Consider the following 15,442-nt stretch of genomic DNA (forward strand, 5'->3'; position numbering starts at 1 on the left):
CCACCGCTGCCATGCCCCCATCTGACTTCGCAGCCAGCGAGCCAAGGGCACCGAGCTTGCCAAGCTAACCGTGCCAAAAAGTAGTTTTCTGTCTTCAGTTTTCTTGATCGACTCACCACAGGATCAGATAGGCACCCGTGCCTGTGCAGAGCCTCTAGGACAGGTTGGGCACGAATATGGTACCACCACATCACACCCACATGCCTGCCAGATGCCACGTTCCCCTCCTTGTGCAGGGACAGCAGCACAGCCTGGGCTCAGGGACACCTGGGAGGCTCCCTGTTGGAGAGTGCTGATAGTTTTCTACCTTCTCTCAACTGCTTACAACCGGTTCCTATCTAGCCTGGCTAACATAAAAATCTTGCTTGGATTCAGGTGTAGCTTTGTAGCTGGCAGACACACCACAGCGTGCCAACTCTCATGCTTTCCAAGCTTATCTTCTCAAGCTAAACAGCAAGGACAGAATAAGGAATCACAGCAGAAAATCCATGCATCCCCCTGGCACCATGAAAACTGAGACGCATCCATAGCACTAATTTCCTACCATCGAGCATTACCCGATTTTATGTATTTGAGGATTTACCGCTAACCCGTTCCTCAAAACTGACACAACACTGAAACAAATCACATGACAACCAGCAGAAGAGTGAACATATAGATGCCATCCCATGCACACACCATACGCTTCAGCTCTGCACAAAGCAGCTAAATACAGATCACGCTGTCAAGCAGAGACAGAATTTCAGGATGTACTTTGCACACAAAATGCACATCGTACACAATCTGAGCTTCCAAATTTGTTTTGTCAAGAGAAAGTACATTTCTAAGCCTCCTGGCTGCAATGATAGCCTTGGAAACACAAACCTTGATATCTGCTGGAGTCGGAAACAGTGACTCATGCATGAATTCCCACTATCCATTAATCTCAAAGCATAAGCACTTATGCAGCAATAATTGTGTTTTAATGTCCTGGCAAAAATGGGAAAAAAACGGTTAGCAGAATTTGGGAGTGACTATCAGGAAACAAAGATGAAGATGACTCTTGAAGGACAGCAAGAACAAGGAATGGACAGGAAAAAAGAAGTCATAAGTTATGAAGCACAGCTCTCCAAGCCAAACGAGAGTTCAGCTACCACCTGTTTCCAAAAGCCACATTTTCCCACTCATCTCCATGCAATATCCCTCAAAACAATGGCAGATCTGTGGCTGACTAAATATAAACCCCTCCTACTTTACATATCCAGCCAGAAACCTCAGTAAAAATACAGTGGGCTTCAACCCCACTCTTGCACTTTGGTAAGCTGTTAAAAGTTCAAGACATAATTTCAGCATGCCTATAACATTGTACCTCCAGACCCTGATTTAACAGAGCACCTCAGCAGAAGTGAATGCTACCTCCTGGTCAGCAGCCACGTCCAGTGGTTAGTGGTCTAAGTGGTTAGAGCAGCACACTGAGCTTCTGAAAGACTGAATACTTCTGTCAGCTCTGTCAAACTGACTACAGCCCCTAACGCTTACAAGAAAACTGCCCAGTTGCCTATTAGGCAATTGACAAAGGATATCTAGTTTTTCCTGAAGAAAGATACTCTCTGGACAAAAGGGGAAGCATTTTATTTCTACCATCTCCACTTGATTAAGTTACTGTTTTGGATTTTTTTTCCAGCAAAATTTCTGTAGCTACATGAATGTAGAGATTTTTATCTCATCCAAAAACAATTAAAGAGCAATCCAGAGTTCAGGCTTACAGTTAATAACTTTTTGCTCCATTTCCCAAATACAAAATTCATAAGATGACTTTAACACCCAAACCCTAGCTTTCCAACCACTTAAACTACTTAGCAGCACTCAGCTAAAATGTACATTTAGTTAGACACCTTTCAAAAGTTTTATTGTAGTTTTATCTTGCATATCTCATTGAATTGACAGGGCATTTACAAATACCTGTTTTTAAATATGGTATAAATGGTCCAAATTAGAACATTCTCAAACTCAGTAATTGTTTCCAAGATTAAAGGAAAATGAGTTAGAACATGTCATTTGACATTACAGTAACAGTGAGAGCCCAACTGTTGCTCAATCTGACGGAAACAGATGTCTTTCAGGAACCTTAATTTTCAGTATTTTGGAATACTAAATACAAGCAACTAGCACAAACATATGCAGACAGCTAGTAGTACAAGGACACGACTATTTTACTATCCCACTTCTGCTTAAAATGGAATTGTTAAGAATTTTAACATTTGTTTTTATTTTAAAATTTTTAAGAACTGTTTTTCCAGTGCAGAGTTCCTTCGTTCAAGCTTCTGCTGCATAAATACATAAATTATGGGCATCACCTCTGTCATTCACATGATTTCCAAGTCAATACTAACACACTGAAGGGAAATTTTAACATCTAGATATGCTCTATGTGTTGCAGAACCAAGACAAATTCAATTTCCATCCACAGAAAACAATCTTGCAACAATCTTATTTCCACTGCAGTTCTTAAGGTGTCCATGCCACTCTGCAGAGACAGCTTCACAGTTTATGAAATGCTTAACACAGATGGACTTCCCAAATTTAAACCAGCAAAGTCCACCCACGCCTGCAGTGCATTTCTGCAGATGTTGCTGTACAACCTCACAAGTAGCTGGAGACCAGTGTAGATATATCCAAGCACATTTCATCTTAGTCCCTGGAAGTATTCCCTGATAATAAACTTGCATAAGTAAAATTAAGCACAGATTTCTCAAAAAGACATTTGGCCTTTGAATAGGAGACAGAGAGAATGGGTTGCACCCTAAAAAAGAAGTGGGAAAGTGGGTAACAGGTAAGCAAACTGCGCTTACAGAAGAGCTGACAGTAAAACTTCACATACAATCAAACATTGCTATCAAAGCTTTAAATTGAGGGGATTATATTCTGCTGTCTAAAATCACAGTCTTTTCAAAAGGCCAAAATTGTGGGAGATCCTGAAGACAATATTATCTTCTGGAGAATGAAGAAACAAAAGTGATAGAAGTGAAATAATAATTTGGAAATAATAAGAATACCACTACCACAGTACGTCAGAATGATTTTCACGCACAGACTGCAATAATCCTTTACGTTAGCTTGCAGTGTTCCACACAGATTCATTGATCTGCACAATCCAGTGAAAAACAAATGAACTGAAGAATAGCAGTCACCAACATAACCAGGTGATACCAGGGCCATCAGCTTGAGACATTACTAAGACTATGCCTCTGTATAGCGATAAAACATTTACACAAGTGAAGCATTTGCCATGTGAAAGGGAGAACTGCTAATTAACGCTTACATCCAGATAAACTGCAGAGGAAGAATCTGACATGTGCAAACAGCCACTTTTGCTTATTTAAGCTGATGAGTCACATAATTCATTGCCATACTTTGCATTGTTCAGATAAGGTGTAAAGGTACAAACAAGGAAGAACCTACCAGGACTCTCTACCCGCTTGTAGTGGTAGGGATTGATGCAAACCTCCTTCTGTTTTGAACCAAAGGGAAACTCACAGCATTCCAGTGGTTTCAGTTCGTGATGGCTCTGCAGGTCTGGCCAGCGCCACACTCTACAGTAAATTACATGCGGTAGCCCTTTCCGGTGCGAAACCTGAAGCCTGCCATCCAAGGAACGAGGAATTGTGACGCAGTTGCTGGGCTGACCAGGACAGCTTAACGCTTTTTCCAGCTCCTCCATAGCACCTTTTTTCTTCTTCAGTTTTTTCACTAATGCATCAACAGCTTTCTCTGCCCATTTTTCTTCTTCGTCCCCCTGCTTCCATCCCAACAGCCTCTTCACTGCTGGGCTGGTGAAGGAGAATAAACTTGTCACATTCATGGTGACCCCACTGTGGTGATACCACAGAACCAAGCAGGAGAGACTGTCCTGTTCTTCCACCACCAGCAGGGTACAGCAGATTGTGTCAGTAGTCAAAAGCAGCCGGTTTCAAATAATTCCGGTCCTTTCTCCTTTTCAGTCCTCCAGTCCCAGGAAGGCAGCGCTGACATCCCCCCTTGATGAACGCGACCTTCTTATTGCTCTAAAACCTTCTGGCTGAGAACCTGCAGCAGAATATCAGAGGGAGAGAAAAAAAGGATTTTACCTTTTAAATTAACATAGAGCAGTTAAAAACATCCCCCCTCAACCCACAAGAGTGGTGACACCAAAAACCAACTAAACACAACAAAAAAAACAACTAAGTGTTGACAGCCTCCAGAACTGGACTCAAGGCACATGTGATGAAGACTTTTAAGCAGCAAGGCCTGCTGCTGAACCCCATATATCCCTCTCCCCAAAAAAGCCCTGAATAAATGAGGTGATCACCCTGGAAAATAATGACACGCCATAAACAAAACCAAAAGAGGTTGGGGGGCGGGGTTAGCAGGAGGAGAGGACAAGGGGTAGAGGTAGGTGGTGGGACAATTCCCCATCAGCTCAGTTCCATCATCCAATTTGCTGTGTGGCCTCAGTGATTTTTGTGCCACGCAGCAAGGGGGACAGCAGCTGCATTTGCCAGCTTCAAACAATACTTCTGCTTGGTGCCCAAGCATAGCCTTAGTTAATATTGTGAGAAGCTTGATAGAAAAAGCCAAAATACAAGACGACATGGCTGTATTCCCACACATACTCCACAAAAGGGCAAGGGTCCTATATTAGAAATGTAGTTCACATTAAATGTAGCCTAAAACAGTCCCTCAGATTTCATCTTTCACCATTAAGTGTGAAGGGCACTCCCCTCTGCCTATCAGCTGTTGCAACCTTAATCAGGAAAATATCCCAAGGAACGAGTGCAAGATCACAAGCTCTCTAATTTATTTTAGAGAGCAGCTGGAAGCAATATGCCCCAACAGCACTGTGCTACCTAGCCCTCTCCAAATGGCCAGTGATGCAGCTCAAAAAATCACTGCACTAGACTTGCGCATACCAAGATCTGAAACAAAAACAGGCCAGTTTCACCTCCAACTTACTTTGAGGAACAAACCAAAAGAGAAAGAAAACTAGAAAGATCCTTGCCCTCACTCATCTCACATGAAAAAGAGAACTCCATCTCCCAACCCCACTAAAAAGCCCTCACAGCTCATAAACAGACTGTGCGGGAAAGATATCATTAACTTACTTCACCGATTACATCCTGACCCTTCCTGTTGCAATGCCTGCCTGAGGTACTCAAGGACACATGAAGGAGTGGGAAGGAGGAGGAAGTCCCGATAAGAGGATTTTAGATGGCACACTGGTCCTCGAGTTGGGAAGACATGGTACAGGGATGAAGCAATGGGTGAAGAGGAGGAGGAACTCCACATATAAAGAAGCCCCAGCTGCGAGCAGCAAGTTTTATACTTGCCCAGGCTGGGAGCAGGCAAAAGGCTCTGCTGGGGGAAGCAGGAGAGACCCTGTGCTGGCAGGGTGGGTAAAATGAGACAAAGAGCACTAAACCACTGATTTTCAAACAGAGCATGAAGACAGACAGGAAACATATCCTGCACTGGATACCAACAGGTTGCAGAGGAAGGGGGAAGGGGAAAAGGATATGAATGTTTTTGTTGCCATCAGAAAGACACAAAAAAACCAACCAACCAGCAACCTGTACACACACAGAATAGGTGTCAGCACACCCGCATCAGACAGAATTTCATAGTTATACTATGAAAAGATTGCAGATCTTAAAACTGTAAATGCTATGCCACACTTAACCTCTTGACTATCACGCACTGTATCGTGTACCACTATACTTGAAGTACTTTAAGCTGAAAACCATCCACTTGATTCAAATTAATTTGTCACTAAAACAATTATCTAACTGCAAAGGTTCAGTTTTATTAGGCTGAATGCATAAACTACAAGACACAGACCGTGTCTACCTGCACTTCGTACTGATACTTCCCATTCCTTTTATGCTAAGAATTGTATTTGAAATAATAATGTCAATGCAGTCGAAGATTTGCATGAGCCTGAGGCAAATTTAAGAATTTATTTTGTTACCTAGGCATGTACTATACTGTTAAATGAACTGGAACTCCATTACTGTCACTGACTGTACCCCAGGTACACTTTATCCTTAGACACACTGTAAAGTGCTCTATTAAAATGCTGTGCTATTTTAAGAACCGTATTACCAGAACCCCAGTACATGTGCTTCAAATGTGTTTGTAACAGAGGTATTCTCAACTCATATATAGTCTGTATCTCAATCGATATTCTAAGTATTTTTTTTCTGTATCGTTCAAACAAAAGATACAAGTTCCACACACAAAAGTTACAAGTTCCAGTGGTATATCAGGAAGTAATCAAGCTTTCTACTTCACCTCCATTTGAATCAAATTAAAAATATTTAAAAGACTCAAGTTGAAGTTCTAAAAAAAAAAAAAAAAAAAAAAAAAAGTACAAAGTCTAAATCTCAATCCAAACTTCTTTCAACATTGATAATGAATGCAGACATGGGTCTACATAGGCCTGACCCATTTCCACCAAGATACTTTAAAAATTATTGGCCAAACTACTTGCTGTGAAAAAGAAAAAAAAAAGTCCCATCTATTAAGACTGTATCTTTACACCAGTGCCTGAAAATACAACCTAACTTGAGCTAGTACACAAGCTCTGCAAAGACTAAGCTGACATTCAGATGCAGCTCCAAGCAGCCAGACCATCGGAACAGATTTTCTGAAGTTTTTGGATGAAATCCTGCAACACACACACGTCCCACTCCCACAATCATACACTCCAAAACATACTCCACCATCACAATCAAAGGTATTATCTTAACAGCTGGCATCTCTATAGCAACAACTGTGGCAAGAAATACGCTGGGAGCGGAAGGAATAGCATTAGGTACAGTACTTGTAGATACGCTTGGAAGCAATGCAGCTCAGCAGGATCTAGCAGGCCACCAGGCTCCAGCCCAGGGACTGCTGCTGCAGTCCTGCCTGCCCGAACAAAGTCGAAGCATACTCCAAGCCCTGAACAAGCTGCAAGATAAAGTAAAGGGGGAGAAAACCCACAGGCTGCTGTATACTACTCACAGTAAGTGCCAATACCAGTATTAAGCTGAAAAAAAAAAAAAAAAAAAAAGGCAGCATAGGTGGAGTTTTTTGTTTCCAAGAAGCAGAGAGCGCGTCTGCAGTGCTGAGCCCTTGCCAGTACATTCCGTTTCCCTTTCTGCCACTCTTGGTTTTTGCAGTGCATCATTTCCTGTATTACTTTTTAACAAAGTGGTCTTATCAGCTGGAAGTGCAAAATAAAGATTAAACCATGAGTCAGCAGATGACACAGTCCACATCTTTCTTCCCCAAATACACATACCCTTCTGGGAACACTGGAGTTAGTATTTCCAATAGCTGAGTGACCACCAGCCCTTGAAGGGTGTGTTTACTCATGAGGTACGGGTGAAACAGAAACCTTGGCCAAACAACAGGACACTGCCCAAAAGGCAGCCCAGAATTGGTTTAAAGGAAATTGAGTTGTTACCCACTTATCAGCCACTCTTTACACATCAAAACCCATGCACTTTTTATTATGCATTCTGTCTGCTGATGGATGAGTTTGAATCAACAAACTTCTTTTAAATTCCAATGCTGCTTTATTTGCCTTCCTCCACTGCTACTATCTTTTGTGTAATCTTTGGACTAACATACGAACGTGCATACAGCTTGTGAGAAGCCTATTAAAAAAAAAGTGAGCATTATATATAGAGCTGTTTAGCCAGCCTTGTATTTAAACAAACGTATTTAGGCAAAATGCCTAAGAGTGAAGTTCTATTTTTCTAGCTCACAAAGAACAGATAGTTACACTGTCAGCAACACTAAGCAGACAGTAAAATATTCAATGAGACCGTTTTCAAATTCCCACAGGAGATCCCATAGGAAACTGTCCCACTTTGCATAAATGACTGTTTTTGGTGGGTGGAGAAAGGGTTAGGACAATTAGATGATCCTCTCCTGGGGCAAGGAGGGGGGGAAGTGAAACAACTCCTAGCCCAAGTTTCAGGCAAACAAGAAGCAGCCCTAACTCTTCTACTAATTTCATTATTTGTATTACAGGCTCAGTGATGCAGGCAAAAAGGTTCCTATTAAATATTTTTAATATATGCCTAGCACAGTTAGACATAAAAAGGGACAGGAACCACAGTGAAGAGCATCTACATAATTGTTAATGGAGAAAACTGTCTAGTCTCTGACTACGTTTTTAAAATTCAATTTATCTTATTTTATTCAACATACCTCCTCCCAGTGTCCATTACTTAGTGACAATATAAAGAAAAGCAGAGAGATTTTAATTTGCTTCTTTAAAAATATTTCATAATTTACCGTCTCTGAAAGACACATCTTTTCAGCAACTCCTGTACTCAGTACAAGATTTAGACCTTTTTTAAAGAAAGAAAAAAAGATCACATTTTGGCATGGAAGCCAGGGAGCTGTCACTTTACTCCTGCAAGAACTATTTCAATGTATTACTAAAAAGCATGCAGTCTAAGCAGCTGTAATGCTAGAATGTGTTACAACAGATTATGCACTAACTTCCTCTGGCTCCCTATTCTTGGAGCAAGCAGCAAAAAGTTTCGATTTCTTTCTTCAAGCGATGTGACTTGTAAAACAAAAAGTCCAGAGTCTTCTGCTGAATTACTCTGTTTTTAATCAAAGAGTTCTTTCTTTGCACCTTTTTATGGTAGAAGATCAGATCTTGCTCATCTTGGAAAAATGCATGGAAACCCAGTAGAAGCCTCAGTGGTGTTACAACACACATACAAAAAGAAAGCAAGTTTCATTTCAAAGTGCTGTAGAACTCATTAGATAGTTTATATAGAACCTGACTTTGCTTCCCTTGTATTTCTGAAAAGGACAAGGAGAAAGAAGAAAAAAAAATTATATGTCTTCTTGGCACAGTAGAAAGAATTCAAGAAAACACTTAAATATGCAATCCTGTGTTAATTTCGTATCATATCGTTTGAGGAAAGAGGAGCACACTGGTGTTGAAAATGCTTCAATGTACTTAACAGGAGTAGGTAGCTTTTTTCCTGATGCTGCATTAGACTCCCTTACTTAGGCCTAGCAAGAGAAAGGAGGATACTTCCAGCCTGCTCTGCAAAGTAGCCTCTGTCTGGGATCCTCAGAGACAGACCAAAACACCCAGTCTGTGAAACCTCCTCTAGGACCATTGCTCACGCTATTTGGCTGAGGGATTGCCCTTCCAAGAAAACCTCCCATGTATCATTGTTCAGCCTACAGAGAAAATCCTTTTAGATACCTACGTGCACCCTTTAGTTCAGCAGATGGTAGGAGAGCAAGCGTGTCACATGAAGAGAAGGTGCTGACTGTACCCCAGCTAACTCTAACACCAGCCCATACAGTTTCTTGTAAGAAATATCTAGTTGTTCTCAACAGGGCAGTAATACTTGCCTTTAGAAGAAGGACTTGCACAACTTCTAACTTATTTGATAAGCCAAATCAAATCCATCGAGTTCAGAGTGTGACCTGAGCACCAAAGAGCACATGCACTGCTCATTCAAAATGAGACAGTAAGGCCAACGTATGCTCTACTGATAGAGGGGAGGAGGACAACAGCGACCCAAACAACAAAACCCCCAGTGCTCAGTTACTGCAGAGCATGAAGAAACAACCTTATACTATCAGTATCTGCCAGCTCCTTCCCAATGCTCACCACAGTTCAAACCAAGTACACAGTGTCCGGCCAGTTTCTATAATGAACCGCAGCTTTTCCTCCACTCGCCTACCCACTCAGCTTCTGGCAGACAAGGCACTGATCCTTACCCTTGAACTTTCAATTACCACAATTACAAGAGTAAAACAACAGCAAATTCTTACAGGTTTTCTGGATTTGTACTGTGCCTTCTCAAACTGAAGTTACTAGATTTGAAAGACTTACAGTAACTTCACTGTTGCTTCTCCAGAGAAAATACCCAGTTTCCACAATTAAATTTGCCCTTTTTCTGATTAAGAACGCTTCTTCCCAATGCCTTTGCAACTGTTTTGACATATTGAAAACTGTACTCCTGGAAACAAATCTTAACACCACATCCTGCAAGAGTCTTATCTACACCTTCATTAAAGCACAGCTCCTCCCTATTTACAAGAAACATTAACGCATACAGCCTCTTAAATGATCACCAGATCCTCAAATCGTCCGGTTTTCACCAGAGTTGAGAAACAATGCTAAATTTCTAGCTTGCACTGCTGAATTTTACTCATTCGCGCGTTCAGATGCACGTGAGACTCCATGAAGTCACAAACTGCCAGCTCTTCCTTTAATGCCTGCCAGTCTCCTCACCATGCTGATCTGACTTGCCCAGACTACAGAAAAAACTAACACCAAGTTTGCCAAGTTACTTGGTCAGGAAGCTGGATAAGTCTGGTGCGCACCAGGGCTAGTACCAGTAGGACACATCAAAATGTACAACCAGGTGCGGACAAATCCCTTCTGGTGTCGGCAAGCAGTTGGACTGAATTGGATGCGTTATCAAAGATTACCTCTAAAACTGCAACTTAGTATTTTAACTGAAGTCAGGAAGGAACTGTAATTTGATGATTCAGTCAAAACTCTGGCACAGATGGGATTACAAAACTATGAACTTCACTAAAATAACCTGTAAGATAAATACTATGCTGTGAACCACAAAACTTGACAGAATGGTGTTCATGAGGTGGTTTTTTTTCCTAAATGCTACAAAGGAGGAGACTCCTCATTTTTCATGCTCTCTCCTGAGGCTGAAGGCCTCTTAAAGAAATCCTCACATTAAGACAAAATAGCCAAAAGAAAAAATTATCCAAACAGTTGTCAAGAGATGAATGAAATACCAGCCATCACAGCAAGTATTTCACTGCGCATCTCTGGGGCAGGTTACCCACTTCACTTGTTCTATGGGGCATTTAAACTCCACACGTTGTCCTACCAGGCACTAGGAGCGCTCAGGAGTACAGGAGCGGGCAAGGAGCTCAGTCAGCATCATTAGATGACACAGGCCAAGTCCTGAAAAATGCTGAACAACCTATAGACCAGTTTGGAGCACTGGCTATGGCTTTGTGAACATAGGATATCCACAAAGATGCCACGAGTCTAGCTATTAGAGTAAGTTGGAATTCCTTTTCTAAAAGGTCAAAAAGCTGGGGAAAACAGGGGTTTTTTTCCCTTTCATCATAAAACTCTTGTATAACTCCCTTTTTCCACAAAGACCATTCCCTTTCCTGACTTTTTGAACTGTCTTTAGAAAACAGGTGTTGTTTACAACAATAACAAACACACATCTGTGTGGGTGTGTTAATACACACAAAGGCAGGATAACTGAAACCTCTTCCTATATTTAGATTTGTCTGGTCAGCTCTAATTGCATAATTTAATCAAAACCCTCTCCAGCGGAAACACATCCATATTCATCACAGGCATCAAAGGAAACATCTTTACAAACTATATCCTTTTACAAACCAACACATGGTCCCACGCCACTTGTCCAATTGTTGAATTCCTCCTTTGGGAAGGGCATGGAATTTTATTTCTTTTTATCAGCTGAAAAAAGCATTTCCCTCCAATTCATCAGCACAGGGCAGGAGGAACTTCCTTCACAGGTGAGATGGGGAAAATTTACTGACATGTCACTTTCAGGGATTTTTTTTTTTTTTTAAGTAGTTAAAACATACATTTGCAGCATAAAGGAAAACCTTTAAAAACAAGAAAAATGCCCATAACCACTCAGGCACTAAAATTTTTGAGTAAAGCTCATAAAATGCAAGACATGTTTTGTCTTCACAGAACTGCGCAGCCTAGCGCAGACTGCATGGATTTAGGAAGGGGTTTGTCAGCCTCAGCCAGAGTAGTGCTACAACAGGGTATTTTTAAGGCGGGAACCCCACCAAATGCACTCCAGTTATGCTCAGCTTATGCAAGCCACCGCTCCTACAAATGATTCATTTTACCAAGAGCGTGCACCAATACAGTTACATCAGCTGCATTAAACCACTTCTAAAGACTGTGACCCAGACCTCATTTATCAGAGATTAAGTAAAGATGTTAAATTACAGCTCAAGATCCCCAGCTTTAAAGCAGAATTTTTCACCAAAGCAAGAGACAACAAAAACTGAGAAAGAAAAATGACTTATTCACTAATAAAAGCATTATTAGGTCAAGCCTCAGCAAAGCAGAATAAACTGATGGAAATTAAACCAAAAAGGGAACATCATTAAAATAAATAAATCTTTTCACAGATTAGTTCCCCACCCACCATTTATACACTTGGAATAAGAATAGCCTTTTCAGTTTGCCAATACTGAAGACATCTCAATGCATTTCATGAGATGCACACTTTACTTTTTTAAAAGGATTCCTCTAGCTTTCCTTTTTTTTTTTTCCCTTATTTACAAAAACTAAAGAGGTATTTTTTGCCTTTAAATGACCTTTAAAACACTATATCTTCATCACATCTTTAAAATGTCAAGAGGCAGAGCAAAAGATCTAAGTTAATTTCATGAAGTGTCCTGCAACTCATAGCTACCATTCTGGACAAAGAAAGTGTTTAAAGATGATACAGCTTTCCAAGCCAAGTTTATACAACCCAGAAACAAACATCAAGATTTGTTAGGTTTCCACCACCCAATGAAACATTGTTTAATTACAGCATGTCATTAGCAGCCTTCTGAAAACTGGGACTAGACGTCAGAGGACACGAAACCCAGTCTGTTCCTGGTCCCCAGGACAGTAAGCAGCTGCTGCACTACCATGCCGCAGCAGATACTCCCTGGCAGTTATCTTGGTATTTGGCAAGCCACCTGAACACGCCAGACCCTTTACAAATGGAAGGAGCCAAGATCACAGTGTTCAGAGATGCCCCTCCAGCTTACACACAAGAAAATAAGACTCTCCAAAGATTATGATTTACAGGAAAATACATATTTATAGGGATCCTTCTGAGATCAGGTCAAGGAAACTTTACGTTTAAAATACACCAGCAAACACAGATCCAAGTTGATCAAGGCCTTTACCGGCATGTGAGGTACAACTGTTGAGTTTGCCTACACTAAAATCTTGAACTGCCTTCAACTACATCCCAATGTAATCCTAGAACAGAGTACAATTTCACGAATATTAAAAACTATACTTGTGGAAGAATAAAGCTATTGACACACAACTATGAAGGCATTTACATGGTCTCTTACAGATGTTTTCATCCAGACAATTACTCTACAGAACCAAAGGAACAAATTCTTGGTCCAACTGAAGACCAGGCATTAGGAGCACTAGCTTTCCCCTGAACCAGCAGGCACACTTGGACTGAAACAGGTATCACGCATTATTGTGGTTGGAGGCCAACAACCTTCCAAATGACAGCTGGTTCACCAATGAAGTCTAAAAGTTCTGTTCTCAGGAGCTTTTTAATCCAAAAAAGTCTACTGACTGCAACTGAATTTGCTATCAGTGCAATTTTTTCCTGCCATACCTAAGCCTGTAAAACCTCGTCAGCAGAAGGAGTACTGTCACGGAGAGCGCTGGGCTGCTGCTCAGGAGACACAGCTCCCATTCCCTTCGGGCAAGCCACTTCCTCACGTCAAGCCTTAGCTTCTCCTGCTAACAAGTGGAGAACAAAGCTCTTGAAAGCTACTGACTGGGAAGCAAGTAGTAGACAAAGAAAGCCAGAGAGGTGACCCCTGGCACAAAACATTTGCTGGCAGGATGGCACCAAGACAGCTCTGTGAGAGCACGTGCCATTAACCCAAGCAACACCTCCGTGCCATGGAGGAAGATGCCAGTAAGTCACTCGGCCAGAGGCCACTTGCCCTGAGCAAGAACCGATGACCACTGCAGCGAGGGGCCAGAGGGCAAAGGCACCAGGGCTGAGACTGGGGCACATGCCAGTGCTACCGCACTCATCCCAACCCATGGAAGTGCCTCCTAACTACTGCTGACAGGGAACGGCCGAGCACAGACACACCTTTCCCCTTCTAAAAGCAAAAAACCAAGGGTGCACCCCTACGTGAGGAGTCAGAGAGATCCAAAAAACTGCAGGATGAGGCAAAAACAGCTGTCACAGCCCTGTGCCAGAACATCTGCAGAATCTCACGTCAAACTGTTTTCTCATATTCCTGAGATCAAGGCTTTGGAGGGTCTTGTACAAAGGCTTCAACCCACAGATAGGAACTGATAGGTCATACGGCACTTGGGAACCGCATAGCTTGAAAGAAAATGGGAGATATCCTCCTACATTGCTTTCTGGGAATAAGGAAGTTTTACAACATGAGAAAATGGCTGTAATCTATCTATCTGATCCCCTGGTTATCTGTAAGCTTTTTATGATTTTGGAAGAGGAATCAAGCCACATAAAGAATTACTCAGTACCCTTTCCTTATCTGCGAGCTTTTTTTATTAACAGAGCCTACATGACTCTGCATATGGAATTAAGGCAACTTATTCATTCCACCGTAATTTTCCAAGACCAGTTTAAAGTTTCAAAATGCAGGTTTTGCAAAGCTGCAGTACTGCAACCTTACAGCTGAGACACCGAAACACAGTATTTCCCAAACACCACATGCTCTGCAGGGTCAGCAGCAAGCTAGTTAAAACAGCCATAATGCTTCCCAAATTTTCCACTGCTGCCTGCTACTGAACAGTCATAGCTGTCCTAGTTCAGAGGGCAGGACTCCAAGCCTCAAATACATCGCAAAGTGAGACCGCAAGGATGAACTTCCAGGACTTGCAGCTTTCCAAGACTACTTACTTTTAGGCTGAAAGCTAGCGCACAAAAAGAGCACACAAAGATTTCAGATTCCTTGCCTTTAAGCTGACAATCTAGATGCCTTTAATTCTGCAGCTGAAACCAGTACTCCCCAGTTCCCAAGATAACAAGCCTTTAGGGTCTAACAACCCTGACTACTGGCTGGCCTGGAAGATTGAGAGTCCTCATGTCCCAAGTCGGGGGGGGGGCAAGAAGCTAGGCAAACGTGTCACAGGAACCTGCCTATATTCAGAAATACAAGACTTCAGCCAAAGCAGCCTGCCACCAGCACTCCCAGTTCTCAACTGCTCCCAGTTCACGAACCACATGAGATGCATTGGGTCTGACCATGAGCAAGAGTCATAGCTGATAAACTAGTGGGAACAAGGGCAAAGGGAACAGTTATCCAGTAAACTGTAGTAAATAGCCCTGGAGTGTTTATGCCAGTTATGTTAGGTGATGTTTTCTGCACAGAACAAAATTTCAAAGATGCCTGTAGCCAAGCCAGAGGAAAAAAAAAAAAAAAAAAAAAAATTACAGTTGGGTTCCCAAGGGCCTGGAGAGTTCCTTGAACCTCACTCCAGCACTGCCACTAGGGAAAATACCTGAAGTTTGTGTTTTAAATTTGTAGATAGTCCAAGTCCTTGAAGTTAAGAAATATGTTACAAAGACACAATGTTTGAAGATGTTAAATAGCTAGCAGTAATAAGAAAAAGTAAGGGGGTTTTAAA

General features: G+C 41.8%; 1 protein-coding gene across 4 annotated transcripts in view; it reads right to left on the reverse strand.

Moving 5' to 3' along the window:
- The window catches only part of SMAD1 (SMAD family member 1), a 50,499-nt gene that overhangs the window by 24,406 nt on the left and 10,651 nt on the right, over positions 1 to 15,442 (reverse strand). For 2 of the 4 annotated variants that reach the window (XM_030028422.2, XM_041126398.1), the window contains exon 2: positions 3,442 to 4,065. In XM_030028422.2, the coding sequence (XP_029884282.1) occupies positions 3,442 to 3,841 (400 nt within the window). In that variant the 5' untranslated portion in view covers positions 3,842 to 4,065. Of the gene's footprint in view, positions 1 to 3,441; positions 5,096 to 5,120; positions 8,742 to 15,442 lie in introns of those variants that run through there. The other 2 variants (XM_030028432.2, XM_030028442.2) reach the window with 2 other exon arrangements.

This window comes from Aquila chrysaetos, chromosome 1 (genome assembly GCF_900496995.4).
Source record: "Aquila chrysaetos chrysaetos chromosome 1, bAquChr1.4, whole genome shotgun sequence".
NCBI lineage: Eukaryota > Metazoa > Chordata > Aves > Accipitriformes > Accipitridae > Aquila > Aquila chrysaetos.